This window comes from Chrysoperla carnea, chromosome 1 (genome assembly GCF_905475395.1).
Source record: "Chrysoperla carnea chromosome 1, inChrCarn1.1, whole genome shotgun sequence".
NCBI classification, from domain to species: domain Eukaryota; kingdom Metazoa; phylum Arthropoda; class Insecta; order Neuroptera; family Chrysopidae; genus Chrysoperla; species Chrysoperla carnea.
This window is the reverse complement of record NC_058337.1, coordinates 124,205,491-124,230,408: the sequence shown is the minus strand read 5'-3', so window position 1 is coordinate 124,230,408 and position 24,918 is coordinate 124,205,491. Positions and strand designations below refer to the sequence as shown.

At 28.5% G+C, this 24,918-nt stretch overlaps 2 protein-coding genes across 2 annotated transcripts in view; one reads left to right on the top strand and one right to left on the bottom strand.

Annotated features, from left to right (window-relative positions):
* The window catches only part of LOC123294364 (angiotensin-converting enzyme), a 157,142-nt gene that overhangs the window by 113,081 nt on the left and 19,143 nt on the right, over nucleotides 1-24,918 (bottom strand). The window contains exons 6-7 of the mRNA XM_044875478.1: nucleotides 22,891-23,134; nucleotides 21,507-21,605 (exon numbers count right to left, since the gene is read on the bottom strand). Coding sequence (XP_044731413.1) covers nucleotides 21,507-21,605; nucleotides 22,891-23,134 — 343 coding nt within the window. The remainder of the gene's footprint in view (nucleotides 1-21,506; nucleotides 21,606-22,890; nucleotides 23,135-24,918) is intronic.
* LOC123306032 (proline-rich protein 4-like) lies at nucleotides 5,918-18,881 on the top strand. The gene is made up of 2 exons (XM_044887895.1): nucleotides 5,918-5,980; nucleotides 17,724-18,881. Exons 1-2 carry the CDS (start codon nucleotides 5,918-5,920, stop codon nucleotides 18,879-18,881), a joined length of 1,221 nt encoding a protein of 406 aa, XP_044743830.1.

The following is a 24,918-nucleotide window of genomic DNA, read 5'->3' as shown; positions in this document are numbered from 1 at the left end:
ATATAAAAGATAAAAAACTTTTACGATGTTCTATTTAAATTTATTAAAAAAAAAAAATATTTTTTAATGTTAATATTTCAAACCGCAATAAATAAATATACGTCTATTATTAATTTTTAATATATTGATAAATTTTTTGTCATTTTTAATTTATTTATGGTTCATTTACCATAATAAATATGAATATAAATCTTGCAAAGATTATATTGTGTGATTTTGTACGGTTTAAAAATGGGTCGGGACCCAATTCGCATCCAGTGTTGGACTCTGAACTTGTCGATAAGTATCACCGAAATTATACCTCGGTAAATACCAAGGAATTTTCAATTATTATCAATAATATTAATAATTTAATAACTATTGTGTTGATCATGGGACAAACTCCCTCAGTGACTCATTTAGTAAATTATAGACTTCAAAATTTATATCAATTTTTGACAATCAATTTTAATTTGTAGATAAATATCAAGGGTAAAAAGGATCCCGAAAATAATAAACTGATAAACAAAAACTAATATAATTACGAAAACACATCGGTGGAGTTCTCGTTTCTTAATGACTTGATAATCCAAAAGAGAAATTCGGATACAAAGTTCGGGAAGACAACTAGTAAAAAAGAAAACGACAATATTTTTATATTGCTGTACCTACACGACATTTTCTATTCAACCAAAAAGTTTTTTTTATTTTTCAATGAGTTTTCCGTCTCCAATTAAAACTGTAAATAATAACAATTAAACGCATATAACAATTTTTTTTTCTTTAAAATTCATTTCCGTAAGTAATGCCACCAGCATTTCCGCTATACACAATTATAAAATATCAAACCATATTAAGGAGGTACGAGCGCCAGGACAACATTGGAGAAAGGCTTGATGTAGTTGAACTAAGTCTAAATCAACCATGAAAATTTTAGAATAAGACCTTTAGCATTGGTCTAATGGAAAATCGGTAGATGGATGATTTTCATAGATTTTTCCAAAGCTGGTCCGTTGAAATTTTACAAAAAACTATTCAAATTAAAGTTAAAACCTTAATAAATAATGTAAAACAGAAACCAATGTGCCCGACTAATTAATGTTGTATGAACACGGTAAGTGAGAACACAAATTAAAAAATTTATATTTTTACAATTTTGATGATGAATTATGTTATAACTTGACAATATAAGACGAAAAGTAAGTATAAAATTTTTCGATTTTTCTATTTATTTTGAAAATATCGAAAATTAAAAATTTTGTTTAAATATTTAGCTGTCGATATTTCGCAAACTAAGGCAGATATCGAAAAATTTGCCACCTATTTTTCGTCTACATTTATGAAGTTATAACAAATTTATCATCAAAGTTTAAAATAAGGTACAAATAATTTAAACTACAAGTCTAAACTTGCCCTGACGCTAATACTACCTTCAATAATTAAATATAATTTTTTTCTGATTAATTTATGATGATACAATCAATAAATACTATTATTATACAAACATATAAATTATTAGATTCGCTATAGAAAAGTAAAAATAAAAAAAACTTTTAACAAAAAGAAAACCGACTTCAAAAGAAAAATTTTTCCAGCACAAATTAAAATGCACTAAAAAGTAAACAAATAATGATAATATAATGGAGTTAAAATAATTGTTATTTTTGGAGTCGGTGTCAGCCAAGCTAATGTAGCAAACTGTTCTGTCAGATTTGTTTCCTTGGCTGCCACCGACTCCAAAAATAACAATAATTTTAACTCCATTATATTATCATTATTTGTTTACTTTTTAGTGCATTTTAATTTGTGCGGGAAAATTTTTCTTTTGAAGCCGGCTTCCTTTTTGTTAAAAGTTTTTTTTTATTTTGTGATTTTTAGTAAATCTGAAGTACACCACCTAATTTTTCACTAAAAAAAAATAATCGAAGTGATATGGAGTTATTCGTCCTCTTGTCGTGCATACTTAATGCAAATTTAAGACTTTTATGATTTTCTCATGGATGCCGTTGTCAGAACTAGACCAAAATGAAATGGGACCAAACGGGAAGCACCAGCTTTCAAACAGATAAAGAATCATCAAAATCGGTTCACTCAGTCAAAAGTTCTGAGGTAACAAACATAAAAAAAAAAGTCGAATTGATAACCTCCTCCGTTTTTGTTTGAAGTCGGTTAATAAATAAGTAAATAAATTTCGCTATATAGAAAACAAAATCTTTAAAACAAGCTCATTTAATAATAATTTCATCCATTTTAAAGTAGATGAGTGTATAATGAAATTAAACGTATATTATTTTTTTTTTAAAGTATGTCAACATATGTTTGTTCAAATGGATAGGAGGCCGGAAGAATATACTTTTTATTGCATAAGAGTATTTTTTTATATGTATATTATATTGTTAAGGTTATAAAATCTATTTTAAATTAAGGTATATAATATTTGTTAGGTAATATAAAAATAAATAATTTAAAAAAATAAAAACTCGACTGCGTTAAATAAAATCTGTAAAGAAAGAAACAAATCCAGTAGTTTACATACCGACTTTAAATTTCAGAGCCCATTATCAAAGAATACAGAATACCTAACGCCTAAACCCTCTTGAGAAGTAGTTCAAACTACCAAAATGGTCAGTTCGGATACGTATATACAAATTATGTTCTATTAGGTACTCTGTATTCTTTGCCATTATTGAAAATTTGAGGTTTGAGTCGGTCTGATTTTAATGGGCCCCGACTGTTATAGTCACCATGTAAACTACTGAACTTGTTTCTTTCTTTCAGATTGTATTTAAAGCAGTTTAATTTTTTTAATTATTTATTTTATTTTAGATTTTTTAGTGTCCTAGCACTAAAAAAACCCTCTTATAACGCTATATTAAAATTTTTAAACCAATTCATTCTTTCTAATTAAATTTAAACATCACTTAACTTATATTTTTGTAATCCCCTTTCAATTTCTTTAATTCTGTTTTTTTTTATTCACGGTTACTATTTCACTTCAAAAATCTGCCATTTTGTTTTGTTTTTTCAAACACCTAAGAACACTTGGGTTTTTGAGACAAATATAATGATACCTTAAATGTTGGAATCCATTGAAACGTTAGGAAGATACGAGGTAATAGGTTCTCTAGTGGAAAAAATATTTGAATAAAGAATAAGAAATTCTGAAAAAGTCTTAGGAACTTTGAATTTCTCAACGTTTTCGGACTAGTCTAATTCAGAGTTATTCAGAGTTCTTAATACTTTTTTAAAGTTTCTAAGACTTTTTCAGAGTTTCCTAAGACTTATTAAGATTTATTATTTTTATACCATGTATATATGAAATATACATAGTATATTAAGTTTAGTCCCAAGTTTGTAACGCTTAAAAATAATGATGCTAGGAAAAAAATTTTGTCATAGGTGTTCATAAAATCACCTAATTAGTCCATTTCCGGTTGTCCGTCCGTCCGTCCGTCCGTCCGTCCGTCTGTGGACACGATAACTCAAAAACGAAAAAAGATATCGAGCTGAAATTTTTACAGCGTACTCAGGACGTAAAAAGTGAGGTCAAGTTCGTAAATGAGCATCATAGGTCAATTGGATTTTGGGTCCGTAGGACCCATCTTGTAAACCGTTAGAGATAGAACAAAAGTTTAAATGTAAAAAATGTTCCTTATCAAAAATTAAACAACTTTTGTTTGAAACATTTTTTCGTAAACATCACTGTTTACCCGTGAGGGCGCCAATTAGGCGAAATTTTTATAATATTTACTATACTTGATTATTAGTTATGTATGTGGCACATGTTTGTATGTGTAATGTGATAAAGAAATCAACACTGACTATGCATGGTATTTCAACAATTAACTCAGTCAATTGTTTGTTTTCACTTGTTTCAAATATTTTTTCCACCAGGGTTATGTTGGAACCCAAAATTCGAAAATTTGAATTTGCTACTTATCATAAAACATGATTTATCCCTGCAAGAAGTTCTATTAAACTATAAACTCGAGTATTCAAACAACATATTTTGATTTTAAAAATGAAACCATTCTCTTATATAGGATACTCGAATTCACTAAGTAAACATTTCCCGGATGTTTACTGCAACGCTTCATTTACCGCGATTTTTTCCAAAAATTCATTCTGTCAAGGTTTTTTTCCCCACAAGAGGTACTGCCAACTACACTATTGAAAAATTTTGTAACATTTTCATAAGTTTTCCTAGACAATCGATAACTGTATATTTCTTTTTATTTAATATCGACGTGCTGATATAATCTATTTTAATCAATTTATTTTATCAATGGTAAAATTTCTCCTATTTAAGCAGTATTTTTAAAATCAATTCATCGATCACCAAAAAAAAAAAAAAAAAACTATTTATCAAATCATTTTGATTTCATAATTAATGACTATAATCATGAAGTTAATACAAAAATTATTCATACTATATAATTTCTGTACAAACAAAAATTTAAAAAGAAAAAAAACTAAAAATAAAATTTTGCCCGCGTGCATGTAGAGTATATGTTAAAGATATATTATAAAACATTAATTATATTATATACGTTCGTTCCATGCTCTAAAAATTACTTTTTATTCATAGCACAATCCAAGTATAAGTGAATTCAATACATAATAATATTGAGTTTTTGTAAGTATAGTATCTGTATAAAGGATATATTATTACATTCAATTAATTGCTGATATAGTAAGTACTTTAAAGTATTATATTTTGTTGTACAGGTCTGGATTTAAAGAAAATTTATACTTCGATCTTCATATAAAAGATTTAAGAGAAAGTATTTTAAGCTTTTGTTAGATTTTTAATTTTGGGTTTAAAATTTATTGATTTTATCATCGAAAAACAAGCAATTTTATTTTACACTTCCCCTGTTGGATTTTTCAACTAAGAAAAAGACTATTGAGAGGTTGAAAACAGAATCATTACTGTTATAAAACGTTAAATATATTAGAAAAAGTAACCGGTCCAGTGGCCGAGCTCGCTAAGGCGTCTTAGCTTGCTATGATCACTGGCTGGGAGGTTGCGGGTTCGAACCTAGGCAGCGGCAGTGTGAACAAAAATAGTTAATGGGGTGGTAAATTGATCACACTGTCGTCGTTTGGGTAAGAACGAAGTAACCGACTCCATCCACATCATGAAAATGTAATTGTATATATTCGAATGTATTTGAAATAAATAAAGATTAAAACAGAATGATGTGGGTGGCCTCTGTTGGAGACATAAATGTCTGATGAACGGAGGTAAAACCCCCATTATTATATATTAGAAAAAGTAAACAATCGATTAGGTAATTATTTTAATAAAACAAAATGGTGTTCTTTTTTTTGCTCTAGTTACGCCTAGCATCTTAACATTAAAATCCAAAAATGCTTAGTTAATAACATTTTGGATATGCATGTGAATACAATAAAGATATTTTGTCAAGGTGCAAAACAATCTCGAAATTGTCCTCAGAAAATCTTAGATAAGATTAGATCGTTATTAAGAAAGGAATCATTATTCATTATTTTTTACACTTGGATTTATAAAATATGGGCAGTTGATTGGGCGGATTCAAAATTTGGAAACAATATGGCTTATCATTTAAAGATATGAGCTCTATAAAATTATAAAAACCCCGACCTAGAAAAATAAACCTTTAAAAAGCAAAAATTCTCATTAGTGTTTCATTTACATAACTCGTGGTAACACTGGGATCCGGCCTTATTCTTAGTAAAGTAGGTAATCCTTAAAGCTACTCGAAAAAAAGACAATAATCTTTAAATAGTTGAACAGGTTTGACTTGACAAGTTAGTTAAGTTACGTTTACTATAAAGGATGATTAAAATTGAGTTTCCTAACTAAGTTTTTTTTACTAACAAAAAATGTAACATTATCTTAGTTACATTTTTATTAATTGAATATACTGAATATAAGTATACTTCATTTAATATGAAAAATGATGCCAGTCAATTGGCCGCATCTGGACCTTCTGCAGCAGTTTATTCGTTCCAGGTAATTTTGTGTGACTTTTCACAAGTTTTAGGCAGTTATTTCGGCTATAACTTGTTGGATATAAGCTTTTAGGTGCTTTTACGGTGCAGGTTTGTTGCTATAGACGTGACTCTTAAGAAAACCCCACAAAATTAAATCCAATGTTGTATTCCTGGCTGAACGCACGCTATTATAATATACACACTTTACTCCATCTCCAATGCTTAAAGTTTCCTCGAACTTTTGCACAATGCGAGTTGTTCGCTCATTGGAACGATGTTATTGGCCATAATTGAATCACTATTTAAAAATCTATATATTTCTTCTCGTGCGTTCGAAACAAAATTATTATATCTAAATACTTCAAATTCTATAAACGATATGTGCATAATAAGTATACAGTGGCATAATTCGGTCCTGTTTATATGTAATAAGCAAATTATGTCCATTATTGTTTTTTTTTTGTATCTTTTTGTAAAACAAAAAAAGGAAGTAATGAGTTAGTTATATGTATTTTATAATACACTCATACACGTATATAATACCTATAGAATAATATTATTGACGACTAATTAGCACTCTGTTCTCCATATCAATTTTTAAAACATATATAAGACAGATATAACATAACATTATATGTTATATACATACATAACATTCTGAAGCGAAAGTGGGAAGTGAATGAATAATATTTGTATTTACCGAAAATTAGAATTTTATTTTATTTCTAATTGTATTAAAAACATCATTAATGTAAATTGTATTATTATTTATTGAAATACAGGTTGCTCATTTTAAAATACAAAATGGTATCCAAATATTTATAATAGGTACAGGGTAGGGTAAAGAAGTGTGTACGATTTTGAAAATGCTGTAGAAATAAATCTAATCCATTTTTCCAAATTTACTTTTTTATATCATGCATATATGTAATATACTAAATTTAGTCCCAAGTTTGTAACGCTTAAAAATATTGATGCTACCAACAAAATTTTGGTATAGGTGTTCATAAAATCACCTAATTAGTTCATTTCCAGTTGTCCGCCCGTCTGTCCGTCCGTCCGTCTGTGGGCACGATAACTCAAAACCAACAAAAGATATCAAGCTGAAATTTTTACAGCGTACTCAGGACGTAAAAAGTGAGGTCGAGTTCGTAAATGAGCAACATAGGTCAGTAGGACTCATCTTGTAAACCGTTAGAGATATAACAAAAGTTTAAATGTAAAAAATGTTCCTTATAAAAAAATAAACAAACTTTTGTTTGAAACATTTTTTCGTAAACATCACTGTTTATCCGTGAGGGCGCAAATTAGGCGTAAATTGTATTGTATGTATTATATAAATTGTATATGTATGTACAATGTAATCAACACTATTTATGCATGGTATTTCAACAATTAACTCAGTCAATTGTTTGTTTTCACTTGTTATCAATTTAAATTGAAAAGAAAAGCATTTAAGAAAATTGCAACCGTTGTCTTCCTACAATATTGTAAAAGAGATTGGAATATATGCACGGTAAGAGTAAATTGCTTGCAATTTTTTTTCATGGACATACTGTACAATCAAATTTAATCTCGATTATTAAATTATAAATCATCTTTAACCATAAAACAAATTTTTAAGTGTGGAGTTAAAAACCATACATACAAATATTTTTGGTTGTGGTTGAGATTTTATAACAGCATTATTATATAAAACTAAGAATTAGATTCTTTTAATAATGAAAGCCTCAGACCAAAGTCACAAATTTATTCATCAGGACTAACTCAAAAATGTTATTGTCCATTAATAATGAATAAGAATAATTTTTATCTTTATTTCTTCCAAGGATTTAAGTTTAAAAAATGGTGGAAGCGCAAGAAACACAAATTATTATATATAATGCATGTTTAACAATATTAACTAATCGAAGCCTCCACCATAAAAGTAATGAAATACATATCTATCCTTTGTCCTCAAGATAAATGATACATAATTCCTTTAGATTATCTATCATCTAAATTCATTATATATCATTTATCTTGGGGCTAAAGAATATGTATTTTTTGATAAATAATTCATAAATATTTTACTTTATTAAAATAAAGAATACTAAGAATAATTTGTAGAAAAATTATTTTAGCTTCATATTACTACTTAGGCATTTTATTATATGATGCATAAAACAAGTTGCCTATGTAAATAAATGTATCATCCATACCTGAACATAAGTAATATAATGTAATTGATTTACTTACGAGCTCCAGAGCAATTTTGGATAAAAGTCTAAATCAATTCTGAAAATTGGGGGGGGGGGGTCACCCGGTTGAAGGGGTCGATTATTTAAATAAATAAATAACTTTAAAATTAGGCATATTTAACATTGATTTTATGGAAAAACGGTAAATGGATGATATATTTTCATAAATTTCTCCAAAACTAGTAGGTAGAAATTTTAAAAAAAAAAACTTTTTAAATTAAAGTTAAAATCTTAATAAATTATTGAAACCAAAAACATCCGTTGTAAGGACACAAATATAAAAATAAAATATTTTTTCAATTATGATGGAAAATTTAAAATAATTGATTTACAATGGATTGTAATTGGATTCTTTAATTTATTTTTGGGCTAAAATGTGAATTTCGAACTATAAAAGAATCGATTAGCATCCACTACTTCCTAAAACCCCACCCTAAAAACTTATTGAATACAAATGAGTTGTAGAAATGATGATAATATGGCTGTAGTAAGCTTGTTTTAGACTAAACATTCTTTCTTCAATACAATATCCAGTTTTTTTAATAAACATATGAATGATATACAATTGTCAATATAAATTAGTTCAACTTCCGTCCTGTGTATGTATTATATTAACATAAAATAATACATTTAATTAATTAAAGATGACATTATTATTTATAAATTTATTCTTTAGTTTCTTCCTTAATCATTTTTTAAATACACATAGATTGTAAAATAATCAATAAATTAAACAACTTAACAGTTGGTTAGTAGACACAGACGTGGTAAAGTGAAAAACATCGATTTTGGAATAATTTTTGGACAAATTGATTTATTAACGGTTCGTATCTTACACGATGATGGAAATAAAAAATTTGAAAACCACCAGCTTTCTTTTTTATAAACAATGATTTTTAAGAATATAATCAATTATCCAAAAATTATCTTCTGTTCAATGGGAAAAACGGTTTTTCAAATTTTCCGTAGGGTTTCGTTGTTAAAAATCAAACTTTTCTGTTAATTTGACTTTATTTTGAGTCGATTGGTGAAAATCTCATCTTTCTAGCATGTATAGAACAGGAAATCGTTATTTTTTTATGGTTTTTTGAGAGAAAATGAAAATAAACAAAATTGCTTTTTTCAAATTTTATGAACTTTTTATTTGAAAACTGGAGGGCTTAGAGAAAAATGTCTGAGAACATTTTTTGTTCATTTTGATCCCAATTATATGATAAAATTCGGTAGATTAGGTCAATATTATTTATTTGTTTAAAAAAAATTAGTTTAAACAATATCCTATCGGGTTACCCACCGGAAACCTGCGTTTTTACATTCAGGAGCACTTTTTAAATCAGATTCTGCAAAAATTTTCCTTCCGAAAATTATTCATACCTACTCATTAACGCATTTTACCGAGCCTACGGATTTTACCAAGCAAAAGAAAAATCGTACAGCCGCAGTATATTAGTTAAATACATAGTATAATAATAATACAGTGCAACCTCGATATAATAAATCTGAAGGGAACCAGTAAATATTCGTTATATCAAGTAATTCATTAAACTGAGGTTTGTAATATTGAGGTTAAGTTGGTCTAAAATTCGTTATAAAGAGGAAAAAAGTATCGGAACCTCTCGCGACATGAATTACATACTATGGAGCATACTAACTGTCATATATTGGTGGGACTTTATACGTTATATAAAGGTTTTGAATTGACGAAATTCGTTATTTAGAGGTATTTAAATTTTTTATTATAGTTGAAAATTCGTTATAAAGAGACTGTTCGCAAAAAATATTCGAAATGTAGAGGTATATTTTATATTGACTCTTATGGACAATTCAAGGCGATTGCGAAAAATTTGTTAAATCGAGGAATTCGTTATATTGAGGTTCGTTATATTAAGGTTGCACTGTAATTGTTAATTTTATTAATAAGTTAATTACATAATACTTGCAATATTATAAATACCTACTAAATAATAAAAATGCATTATAACTTTTAGTTTTTAGTAATAAAATAAATGAACATTAAATATTAAGCATGTTATTATTTATTAAACAGAACCAACCATCTGGTTGTTAATTTTTTTTTTTTTAATAATTTATCATAAGAGTATTAAATATAATAAGTAAGAAATTTCTAGTTTTTCAAACAACATAATTATATAAAAATATTATATAAAAATTATATATCTTGAATTATCTTGAATTATTTTTCAAACAAAATTAAATATCTAAATTAAAATCTATTATATAATAATTAATATTTTCAATTTTTTTTTTAATTGGCAATTTTATTTATTTGAATTTCCTGTCAAGTGTAGGCGTATATACCAACTTAACAAGTCTAGGTAATAGAGTGGCGCAGTGGAAGCGTACTGGTCCCACAATCCAGAGGTTCGTAGATCGAAACTAAACTCTGCTAATGGAACAAAATTATGGAGGTGAAGAGCGTCTATGACTGGATACAATCACTAGAGGAGTTGAAATTTGTAAATTCTTTTTAAACATTGCCAGTAATGGAGGCCTTCTCCTCTATCTTATACTCTTTGGTGTAACCTATAAAGATTAACGTTTATATGTTGAATAGAACACCTTCAGATACAATCGTTGGAGGTGACTCTTGGTACATGAAGGTCCTGTACCATGGTTCACACGTTTATCGATAAAAAAAATGCTCTGTTGACAAATTAACAGTGCTATCAACATAGACTTTAAAAACACATGAATAAAAATTCTGATTCCCAATACTACATATTTCCCTTACATCTTTTTTCTTTATATTACCAACTTTATTCATTCGCATTTCCTATTCAAGTGTACATGCATTTACTTCGCAAGTAATAGATTGACGGCTATTGGGGTACAGAAGGAAGAAATATGTTCGTTTTACTAACTTTAAAATCACAAAAAGAGAAGCGAAAAATTTTCCCGAAACATTTTTCGTAAAGTCAAAAATTCGTCGGGAATATGAAACATAATCAAAATTTTTGAAACATTTTCATTCAAAAAATTTATTTACGACATTGATTGTGTTTGGAAATTTATTAGTAATTAAATAGATGCCATAATTAAATTAACAAATAAAAATTAAATTAATTTAAGGTACTCAACCACGAAAATTTATTTCCTAACTTCCCTACTAAGTGCACTTTTAACATTATTATGTTAAAAATTATTTCTATAGATATGTTTTATTGCAAAATATATTTTGTTTATTTCTTTACAAAAAATTAATTGAATTAGTGAAATGATTTCGTTAAGTATCATATTAATTACATTTTAATTAAGCTACAAAAATAAAAAAAAATTTAATTGGTTCTAATTATTACATATACAGGGCTACATATACAGGGCTACTAAACAGTATCGGTCCTCCGTTTACTATATTAAACTAAAGTAGGAGATTTGATTGTAGGAAATTTTTTCTTATAACTCCTATAATAACCCAACAATTACTATTTCAAAGAATTTACCGAAAACTAGATTCCACAAAAATAGAATGACAAGACAATTACGGGCAAAAACTTACATTCAATTTCTGCCGAATTTATTTAATTTTCAAAAGGAAAATTATATCAAAAATCTTTGTTTTTTGTATGGAATAACTTTTAAATTTGAAGTTTTCCACTTATCAGTTTTGAACATATGTTTTCATTTCAATCATCTTTCCTTCTTGGAGATAAATAAATCGGAGATGGGAGATCAGAACTTTTTAAATACCTTGTATGTAGATATCTATTGTGTAGAGTGTTTACTGAACATTATTAATGTATCGTTGCAGTTAGATATGAAAATGAAACAAAAACAAATAAATAAAATTATCTGTTTAAATTCATCAAAGTAGAAAGCAAGCAATTCAGGATATTTCCTAAGTAAAACAATATAAAAACTGAAAGGGGATATTCCTCAATGCTTTTTAAAAGCAAAATAAAAGTGTCAATATATTCAAGTCCTTAAGGATGTATGAGCATGGTAGTGGGGGCACAAATTCAAAAATAGATATTTTCAATTTTGATGATAAATTTATATTATTACTTGACGATATAAGACGAAAAGTAAGACTAAAATTTTTCGATATCTGGCTTAATTTTCAAAATATCGAAAATTGAAAATTTTGTTTAATTATTTAGCTTTCGATATTTCGAAAACCAAGACACATATCGAAAAATTTTATTCTTATTTTTCGTCTACATTCATGAAGTTATAACAAAATTCATCATCAAAGTTGAAAATAAGATAAAAATAATTTCAACCCTTAATCTACCCTGCTCTTACATCCCTTATATGGACGGTGACACTTAGTTTTTTTCTTTTCTAATTCATTGCTAATATGTTTACTTTCTATTAAAAAGTTTTTTTTTAATTTGTTTTCATTCATTCCAAATGAAAATTATCAAAAACTTCCAAAATATGTCGTTTTTTGAGATTCCTCCATAAGAGCCAATGTCTTTTATATCGATTTTTAATGACTTTTTTCTTAAAAATTTGCACGGATACCTAAGCTGAAATTTTAACCACATATTCTTTGAGTAAAAGACTACCTACAAACAAATTTTGAGCCTTTAAATCAAACATTGTTTTCATGCTCATACATCCTTAACGAAGGCATCACGTTACAAAACCTATTTTTAGTAAATTGTCATCAATGCATAATGTCCTATATCCCTATGTATACTTAGATCTTTAAAACTACGCAACGGATTTTGATGCAGTGATTGTGATGATTTTTTTTTTGTAGTTCACAGCGACTTCGATTTTTTAATTAAAATAACATTTTTTAATACCAAATTTTACCCAAATTTCAAACACCTATATCCCTGCAAAAATCATCAGCGAATCTAGAACCACAATAATAATCAAAAATGCAGAAAATAAGTTTTACTACAATTTATTACCTGGTCATTTTTTTCAAGTTTATTTTTGACAGGTAGGTTTACTTATATTCAAAGTTCTAAAACACAAAACTTTTTAAATAAATACCAAAATTTTCAATTTCGTATTTTAGAACTGAGAACTTAAAAATCTTTGTATATTTGAAACTTGGCAACAAAACGCTAAGATGATAAATTGTAGTAAAATTTATTTTCTTAGCATTTCATCAATTTTTGTCAATATTGATTGACAAATTTGTAAAATTAACTAAGGTAATTTACGAAGTCCTATCGCGTTAATATAGAACATTGGATCAAAAAACTTTTGAAGAATTTTCGACTCATTTTGAGTAACGATACACTCTGCTGTGTGACTTATGATATATCATGTACATATTATAAAGTCTAGAATATACTTATTCGACATTAAAATAACCACAGAAATAATAATAATAATAATAGTCATGTAACACTTCAGATAGTATTATTATGCAACAACATATGTGTAAAATGTAATTAAACATATTACTATTGTCATTACATAAAAAGAAATTTATTACAAGATGAATAAAGAATTCTTTATATAAAAATTAACAAAACAGATAAAAATCACATTCATTTCACTGTTGTAATGTTGAAAGTACACTAATACACAAAGAAATTCGATCAATTTTAATTCTACTCTTTATTCTTGATCTTTGAGTTTCTTTCTAAATTTTAATTCATTCTAGTATAAATAGTTATACAGAGTGTAACGAGAGAATTCATTGGAAAGTTTTATGTCGAAAGTGCCAAATATACTTGTGTCACAAATCCAATAGTTAAGGAGTTCTGGGCACTATTGGATTTAACCAATAGAGTTAAGATATTTTTCATTAAAAGTAGTTTAATGTTTTAATAATTAAAAAATTTTCGTTTTACACTTTTAGAGGGACTATTTTCGAATATATTAAAATAGCTTCTTCGTCGGAAAGTTCTTGTTGTACAGGAAGTCCTTCATCAGCTTTAGGAAAAAGTATTTCTACACAATTACAATGCACATTTAAGCACACTTGTTTATTAGGAATTATTCTATCAGGAAACCGCTATTAGTATATTCCAAATTTTTAAATTCAGTCATTAAATTGATTTGAAAATTAAAACTTAAAAAATAAAAAACACAGACTTGACTATTTTCTTTGGGGACTCCTTCTCTATTGGATTTTAGACAAAATTATAAGACATTTACGACTTAAAATTATCCAAAGAGTGCGCTCTTATTCTATATCCACTGAAAAAATTCATTTGTATTGACTTAAGGACGTTCCCAAAACAATAGAATGAAATTATTTGAGATTTAGGTACGATTCAAATTTTGAGGGTGGATTCTGTTAGAACTTGGGAAAATTAGAAGAAAATTAAGAGTAAAATTTTTCAATATATACCATAGTTGTTGAAATATTGATGACTAAAGATTTAGAGAAAATCACTTGTAGGTAATGTAATAAGTTTTCCAAATTAATCTTAAGAAAATTAGCCTTGCTATATATTAAAGCATACCTTTAAAAACACTTCAATATCCTAATTCTAAAATCCTAAGAAAACGGGATTTTTTGGAATCGCCTTTAACTCTCACAATAATATAAACTCATTTATTTATTTCGTCACAACGACAGCCAATTCAAAGCGTTTTCAATCACGTGATATCAGCATTTTTTTGTCAGATTCCGGCAAATATTCTTATAAAAGATTAAGAAGAAATCGTAAATTTCTTCAGAGCAAAAGATCAAAAATCTTTATATTTTTATCTTCTAGAAAACCCCGCGTGAATATTGAAATAGTTAGTGATCTGATTTATTTTGTCTGTAAGAATATATAAAAATATGTGCACTAATTAGTTTAACTTTTATATTATTTTTAATATATTTGTATTTTAATAAAATTTATTTATTTTTTAAATGTATATGTATTCATAAAAATATAAGGATATAAACTAATTGTTCCGGCCTTTTGAACAACGCTGTAGTAGGCATTTTCAAGTAGATAAATAATAAATTACTAAATTTAGTGTACAGCTAACCAAACCTTCCAAGATGCTGAAGCACACATTTTGTTAAGGACAAAATAAAGTTCTGCAGAAGGTCCAAAGGCGGCTCAACTAAGATAATATTACTTTTTGTGTATTTAATTTTAAATTAAAATTAGGAAATCCAATTTAGATCCCTTTACCATTAAAATTTAAAGGAAGTTCTTTCACTGACTGGAAGTAAATTGTACATTTTCTTTCAAATTAACATTGACGGCGGAAGGACGTCGTTAATTCAATAAAATTGACTTCTTTAAAATTAAAGCAAGGCAAAAAAATATTGTCTTAAAACAAAGTATTTACTTGCTGCCTTAAGGAGATATGCAAGGATTGAATAATACTAGGGACTTCAATAATTATGAATACATTTTTTGATTAACAAAGTTTCCAAAAATCACAAAACAATTCCTAGGTAACCGGGCTTTTTATTATTATTGTATCGTTCAAAGTTGGCTGAAAAAATGATGAATCATATAGATTATCCTTTTCAATTGGATATTTCTATATCAAAAAATCTAGAGTGTGTGATTAAAAAACTATCTAAAATATTTAGACAATCTTGTAGTTTATAATAATACCATAAAAATATAAGGTTGTCTATGATATAAAAACAAAATTTGAATTTAATTATGAGTTCATCGAAGATCCATCATTTGATGAACAGAGACGACTATAGTTAGAGTATTGATGATTGAAGAGCGATATCTACATTATCAAATTTATAAGTATCACTTGCACACGATATATTATATATTTTTGTAGTTGAGTGGTATTGTAAAGCCAAAAATAACTCATTACTTGACTACAAAGTATGTATTTGGTTTATATGTATGTACCGTGCAATAAACCAAAACTTTTTTTTACAATACTGTAGGTTTACAATCACCTTAAGAGCAAATTTTCCTGCCAGTACTTTTTTTTCAGTTTTATATATTTAACTTATATATTTTAGAGCAAAAACTGAAACCTGAATATTTCGAAAAACTAATTTTCAGTTTTTTTCACTCCATCTAATCGATAACTGGTACCTAGTATAATTCAAGAACAGTTGGGAGAGTCTTACTTTCTCCTAAAACTATTAACAAATGTTCACAAAAATTTACAAGGTAAAGTATTATCGAAATTTCACTATACGATACTAATATTTTTTAATTGACATTGTTGGCGAAAGGACCCTCTTAAAGGTTCTAAATTTAAAGCTACGCTGCACCAAAAAAAATTAAAAAATTCATTTCTCTTACATATAGAGAGAATTTTCAACCAATATAGTACCTAATACCTATGGATTAAACTACTCTTCCGTAGCGAAGACATCATTTCACATATGTTTTTATGCATGTAGATACAACATACATAGAGTGGGATCAACTTTTTAACTATTTTGTACTGTACATCAATCTTGTTTAGCGAAAGTGAACTTATTATTTTTATGAATTTACCACATACAAGAAATATATAAATAAAGAACTTCCTATTCGATTTGGTATCAGTTTAGATTGCAAACAAATTAAAGAATTATAGCAATGAAACTGTTGGTAAGAGCGATTTTTTTTATTTACAAAATATTCCAAAATAAGAAAAACAAAATCCAAAATTGTGAAAAGTGCTTTTTTTTTTCAAGTGTTTTTGATGTGTGATTTATGTTTAAAAAAGTTTGGTGATTTTCAAGTTTGTTCAAATTTCTGTGAATTACAAGTGCAAAAAAACGTTTAAATTGCGGAAAATTTAAGGTCGAGGTCACATAAGTGAAAAATGGTTGTCACAATACGTATATTAAAATTGTCTGCTTGACTCCGGTCTAAGAGGGTCAATGGATTTTTTCAATATCTTTTTCATGTGCTCTCTTAAGTTTGAAATAGTGAAAATAGTGAATAGTCACTACCAAATAGTGATTTGTTTTACTTTTCGCTATTTCGATTCTAGAGAGTGGATAATCTTCATGTGCTTTCCATTTTACAAACCCGAACAAGAAAGTTAAGCTTCACAGACAATGTAGATGGATTGCCATAGCATATTTTGAACAGATTAAATTTCTAAACACATATTGGAGTGAAAAACTCGACCATTCCAGGTTATTTATAATTCGAGAAAGTGTAACGAAAGAAATTTGAACAAACTTAAAATATTACCAAATTTATTTTAACGTAAAATATTACGAGTAAAAGAATCGAACTAATATGCCGATATAAAGAAATATCTTCGAAATAATCTTGAAAATTAGAACATTTCATTACGACTTTATTGTCGATAGAATCAAGCGCATATTTTGTGGGTTCAAGGTTACAAATCACTATAAAAAAGCCCCAATCCTTTAAAATATACGCAATTTTGGATTATTCCTTTTTATGACAGCATTGCCGCAAATTAAGGTAGTACGAATGCCAAGGCAAGTTTAGACTGGTGATTGAAATTATTTGTACTTTATTTTCAACTTGAATGATGAATTTTGTAATGAAGTTCATGAGTGTAGACGAAAAACAGAATACAGTTTTCCGATATATGCCTTGGTTTTCGAAATACCAAAACCTAAAAAATTAAAAAACATTTTCAATATTTTGAATCATTCAAAATTGAGTTTCGAATTTTTTTTTCTTACAGGGGTGCGTAGTGCTCATCAGTCTTTTATTTCTTGCCTCAGCCACAGAGGAGAAGAAAGCAGAAGATGTTAAAAAAGTTGAAGATACAAAAACATCAGAAACACAATTAGATGAAAAGAAACAAGATAAACGTGGTATATATGGTAGCTTTGGTGGTGATTTTGGAGGTAGCCATGGTGGATATGGGGGTCACCATGAAGAGCACGTGAAAACAGTCACTGTTGTCAAAAAAGTACCCGTTCCATATCCAGTTGAAAAGGTTGTACATGTACCAGTTGAAAAGCACGTACCATACCCAGTAAAAGTACATGTACCTCAACCATATCCCGTTGAAAAGAAAGTACCGTACCCCGTTAAAGAGTATGTAAAAGTACCCATTCCTGTACCAAAACCATATCCAGTTGTAAAACATATTCCATATCCAGTTAAAGTACCAGTCGATCGTCCCTATCCAGTTAAAGTACATGTACCACTTCCTTATCCAGTAGAAAAGAAGATTCCCGTACCAGTAAAAGTACCAGTTCCTCATCCATATCCCGTTGAAAAGAAAGTTCCATACCCTGTAGAAGTAAAAGTTGAAGTTCCAAAACCATATCCAGTTATTAAACATGTACCAGTTGAAGTAAAAGTTCCAGTTGATCGTCCAGTCCCAGTTCCAGTACCAAAACCATATCCAGTTCACATTGAAAAGAAAGTTCCAGTTCCAGTAGAAAAATTAGTACCATACCCAGTAAAAGTACCTGTAGATCGCCCAGTACCTTATCCAGTTGAAAAACCTGTACCATATCCAGTAAAAGTTCCAGTACCACATCCATACCCAGTTGAGAAAAAAGTACCAGTTCCAGTAGAAAAATTAGTTCCTTATCCAGTTAAAGTACCTGTGGATCGTCCTGTACCATACGAAGTAGTAAAACATGTTCCTTATCCAGTTGAAAAGAAAGTACCTTATCCAGTTGAAGTTAAAGTTGCTGTACCCGTACATGAAGAACATTACGAGGGTCATGGACTTGAAAGTGGAGGAGGCGATCATGGTGGATCATTGGGTGGACATGAAGAATATAGTGGAGGTCATGAAGAAATAAGTAGTGGAGGTCACGAACAAATTAGTGGAAGTTATGAAGAAGTTAGTGGAGGTCATGAAGGAGGAAGTTATCATTAGAATTTAATAATCCTTTTTTTATATTTAAAAAAAAAATTAAGTCACAACGCGCAACGCTCATATCGCAAACTGCTGTGCTATTTATCTCAGTATTATTATTTACAAAAAAGCATTTTTATTTTTTGTTTACGTTTTTATGTTTGAATAAATTTTTTTGTTATTAATTAATTATGTCTTTTATATTTATTTCTATTCAATTTAACAAAATAAATAAAACAAAACAAAAAAGTTTTACAGAATCCAAGATTTGCTTAAAATTATGGCTCCTAATATGAGACTACAGAATGAATATTCATGATATGCCATAAAGAATGATAAGGAATATGTCAATTCATAAGGATAGGACACCGCACAGTCCTTAAATAAAAATGATTCTCAGAGATTGAAGAAGGAAATATAAGTCTGAATAGTCGTGAACGTCAAAATTTCTGATCATTCGATATATTTTAACTAAGAGTAGAGAATTTCGGTTCCTGTAACTTGAATATCAATATGACTTACTATGAAAGTTAAAGAACATCCAATTGTCTAGGAAATTATTCACATCTTTCTGTTACGAAACTTGTTTCTTAATAACACTGTGTGGAAATTACATTTGCCCAAGCAAAATTACAATAAGAAAAAAACAAAGCGTATCGAAATAGGATAACTATTTTCAATTATAAATGAATTAAAATATGAACCCTCCTGCTTTTTAAAATAGATTGTCCTTAAATGTTTAGGGTTCAATTTCTGATCGACGTATATTTTTTCAATTCTCTTCAATTGAGATGTTACTCTTCAAGTTATTTGTCTTTATAGTGTACTTCATTGTATCATAAACATTAATCATAATCGAAAGCCTTAAATATCTAAATTTGTATACAAAAATTTAGTACACAAATAAAAATAATTTTTTTAAGTTTATACGTAAATCTAGAAGTGTGTGTAAGACAGATGTAATATATACTAGTGGCACATATACTAGGGCCCTGCACTTCCATTTCTCTGATTTTATTACTTGTTAAAATTTCATTATCGAGTATAATACAACAAAAGTACCTAAAGTTTCCAAACGCCAATCCGAGAATCGCCTCAAATGTGGATTCACATATTTTGACTAGTGCGTTTTTGAATAAGCTGCCCCAATTCAAAGAGAAAGATAAAGAACATTTAATCAGAAACGCATTTCTTCAGTTTGTACCAAATTCGTTATGTTCAAAAAAAAAAAATTATTCGGACCAAAACAATCAGTATGTGTATTTAAGACAGAATTTTGTAATAAAAACAGCTTTTTGCTCTTTTGCCTTTCAAACATCAGTCAACCATCGAGTGATATGGGCCACTTTGAAAAAAAAGTATTTCATCATACTCTTGGCACACCCTAAGGCACCTTCGTGAGTGAACTCATATACCTAAATTTCCATTTATTTAAAACCATTTGAAAGTAATTTTAGTGTTGGCGAGCCTTTTCCCGGCACTGTAGAATATAAAAGCTATTCTATGCTTGACTGCAGAACTCTTGACTTACTAAATAATCTTATAAAGACGAACGAAAAACTTCTGTATTTTGTTCTATGGTCCAATTTCCAAGATAATTACTCAAATCAATCAATAAATATATCTAATAACAGAACACTTAGAAATATAAGGATGTCTTTATCGGTGCATTTAATTATCATAGCTATCTCATTTTTAAAATCTTTCTATTTGTAAATACTCTGTCATTGGATAAATTTATTAATCGATTTGGTTAATTATCTCCGAAATAAGGCCTTAGATGGAAATTTGGGAAAGAGCATTTTCGTGCGTCTTTATAAGCTTATTTAGAAAGCCAAGAATTATGTAGTCAATTAAAGAAGATCTTGTATATTAACCAAAAAATCGCGTATTGATTAAACTTTTTCGTTCAATGACCTTTAACATTAACATTTAAAACTTTTGTTTATAATAAATTTTTTTTTAAATTAACATTTTTGTTATAATTATGTACACATAGATTAATTAATTATAACATATATAATTATTTCAATTAAATAACATGATAATATGATATTTAAAATGCGTGAATATACGATCTAAGTACCTAGTAGTCTTATCAACTTTCATCGTACTAATGTGTATAATTTTATAATTCATATTTTAAAAAAAAATTAGTATTTAAAAAAAAAAAAAGAGTATATTTATATATTTAATGGTTGCTTGCAGATATGTCATAAAATTTCACTTTATAAATAATATATATATATATATGAAAATGAATAATAATAAGTGTAAGTAATAATAATAATATAATAATAATAATAATGGGGTTTAACCTCCGTTTCTCTGACATATACGCCTATAACAGAGGCCACCCACATCATTATTTGTGAATCTTTATTTATTTAATTACAAATTATATTTACAATTACATTTTTGATGTGGGTGGAGTCGGTTACTACGTTCTTATCCAAGCGACGACAATGTGATCAATTCTGCACTCCCATTAATTATAATTGTTCACACTGCCGCTGCCTGGATTCGAACCCGCAACCTAAGTCTAAGTAAACTAACGGTCTTTAACTAATGCCTTAGACCGCTCGGCCACTTAGGCTCAATAAGTGTAAGTAATAGACAGTAATCGAATAAAACAAGTGCACTTACCTTATGTACGGTATATTCGCTGGTACATGATATTTTGATCCAGGATCAAAATCACTCTCTGAACGTAAAACTGGTGGTTTAATACCAGCATACTGCTCACTGAAAAAAAAAAATGTATCTGTCAAAATTTTCTGTTATAAAGCACAGGTTAGAAAAGATCTAGATTTAAAGCTATCAAGCGGATGTGATGCCTATTAACGAGGTATGCGAATGAATAAGAGTGAAAACTGTCATGTGCAGCGACATTACCATCGTCACAGACAGCCAACCAGCTCAAAAATCCTAAAGCTCAGTCTACCTAACCTTCAAGATAGTACAGAACTGTTGAACGTCGTTAATTGAGCTGGCGGAACAAATTAATGTAAACCTGGTATGGATACCAAGACGCAGGGACATTTTATGGAATTATGAAGTAGACTGCTTCTGAATAAAGCATTCTTAGGATATCTTAAGGAAGGCCAATCTTAGGATATCTTAAGGAAAGCGTATCTTAGATGGAGGGAAGAACGCACTTGTGGTACTACAAAACAGATATGTTATGGAGTACAATCGTAGGCGTTTTAATGATCGTATTTTGCTTCAAAGGGCCTTTGTAAGCAAAATTTCTCCGGCTACTACAGGGCACTGAATAGGCAGCAGGCACGCAGAACGACTGGATCTACCAATGCATCACGATTATTGCAAGAGCTGTCTTAGTGATAAGAAGGAAGAAACGATTTCTCATCTTCTCTGTCCCTATCCAGCTCTTGCCATGAGGAGATTGAGTCCACCTTTCTTTAACGACCAGCCTGACCTGAAGTCCGTTGACATCAAAGCATTTCTGCTTCTCTTAAATTGCTCCAAATGGTTCATGGAGTATTGATCAGAGATGAACCAAGCATCTTGTAGGTATCACAACGGATCATATGGTCTAAAGTGTCGCATTCCACAACCACTCTAACCCATCTTCACCTAATCAAAGGTTGGGAAAACTAGTAGAGACAAGTTTGTAAGATACCCTACAGATGTATGAGTTATCCCAAAACTATCGCTCATTAAATGCAAAGTGATTTTAAGGATTGAATTCTAAGATGAAAGTCCATTTGCAGCTTTTGGATTGAATGTTGTAGTAACAAGAGGGAACTTCGTAAATTGTTATTTGTAATTTAAAAATTTCTCGATTAATATTGGTCAAAATGAAACTTTTATGGTACGGAAAATCGTAAAAAAAGGCTAACTTGACCAATTAAGTTTACCTATTTGAATCTTCTTTATTTAATTTTAACACCTTGACCTTCAAATGACGTTACAAGTCAAGGTCAATATTAAGATCACCATAATATGTCACTGTTACGAACATATTTAAAAGTAAGATTCATTGAAAAAATTTTTCCTATTGCCTTACCGTAATCTCGTCCAATGGCAATTTCCTTCATCAATTGAAACACTACCATCAAAAATATCCCATCGCCATTTATCCATTATTAATGCAAATGGTAAGAATGTTAATTTGTCTAGCGCCATTGAATACAGATAATTTACATCATGTGCTAAATCATTCACTGATTTTGAGACTAAACCTAATGTTTGCATATGCTGTGGTGTGGCCACTGATAAACCTATTGCATCACCAACAGCTTCATGGAAACCTGAAAAGAAATAAAATATTGTAAGTACAAGACGTAGATGCTATACTTTAACGATAGTGATAAAAGTTAAGGCTGTTATCTACAAATTTTAAACATTCTTTTCTTGGCGTAAAACTTTATAACTTTTTTAAGTATCTTCTTAAATATTCAATGATGAAAAAAAAATTTATAAAGAAAAGCAGTTTTCCAGATAAGAATGGTTAAAGTTATAATTGAATTTCAAGCACTGCGATTATACTCTTTACCATATCGATTTGAAATTTGGATATGTTATGGGTATTCATATTCTACCTGTTATGAGTACTGTTATTTTTTGAAAATCCTGTTAATTTTCCCAATTTTCTCTTTTCTACAGTGAAATAAGAAAAATTTTAATTAATATGTTTTAATATATCGTGGAGACCCTGACAAAAAAATTTCGGGTTTTTATTACCTTATGACCCGTTAATAGATCGAATTAGGAAATTATTAAAAGAAAAATGAGTATCACCGTGCTGGTCTTTGCACGGCAAATTTTTTCTTAATTAAACATTTGCCATGGCTTCCATACTCTCACAGCCACTAAACCCCCGTAAAAATTGCATATTTGTAGCATTTACGGTATTGCGACAGTTTGAATAGGTTGGAAAACTGGCATTAAGATTTTTCAAATTTATGTTCATCGCTTTCATATCATCAGTTATTCGATCTATTGACGAGTATCACCAAATTGGCCCGGGAAAATTGATTCAGTGTTTTCTAGTGTATTTAACAGTGGCCCATTTTTTTTCTGACTGTTATTTCAACATTAATTTTTATCTAATGTCATACAAAAGTTCTTCTATTTATGTGCATGTTCAAAACTAATTCTTTATATTAATTTAATTAATATTACATTTTTTTACAATTTTATTAAAGTTTATTATAAAAGAGAAAACTTAGAAACACTTTCTTACAAACATTCAGAGAACCAAACAAACAAAATAATCTAATCTATTATAAAAATTGTGTTAATAATTTAAAATACAAAAAAAAAAATTATTTATTTACTATTCAAAATATTTAATTATTTATTTATATTAAGATAATTGGAACCCGCATATACCTATTAAAATAATTTATTTAATTTTAATCTATTGAGTACAAAATGAGTGAAAGGGCTTAATATACTCTATTATTATACAGACAGTATGCTCATATTGCGCATTGCCATAGCGCAAAAACCTAAGTGAAAATTTGATTTTCGATAGAGTTGATAGGATATAAAATAATAATTTAAGCAACCATGAATGTTGAGAAAAGAAAAATTGAAAATTTACGTTTCAAAAATCAGTTTTACTCAAATAAATTAAAAATTTTGCTTTAACTACAAAAAATTGCATACAAAAGTTGTAGTTGATGTAATTTTGCACATGTTATTTTATATTTGACTTTCTAACGTAAAAATGGACTGAGATATGTCACTTTTTACGATGAGTACTTTCTTTATATTCAGCTGACATACGCGTAGCCATAAATATCAGTTTTTCAATGTATATCTCGAAAACTGTACTCTCAATCAAAAAATAAAGTACAATGTCTCTATAAAAATCACCAAATATTAAAGAGATTCGATTGATTTTTGTTTCTGTAAATCGAATACTTTCGAGGTATAACGGAACTATAGCCGAACGACAACTAAACTTAAATAATTAATAATGGAATTAAATTCGATTCTTTAAATAGAATTGGTGGAGTTTCCAAAAGAAACATCTGGCAAGACTATCAAAACTTTTGTAAGGATTAAGACGGAACGATAAAATAAC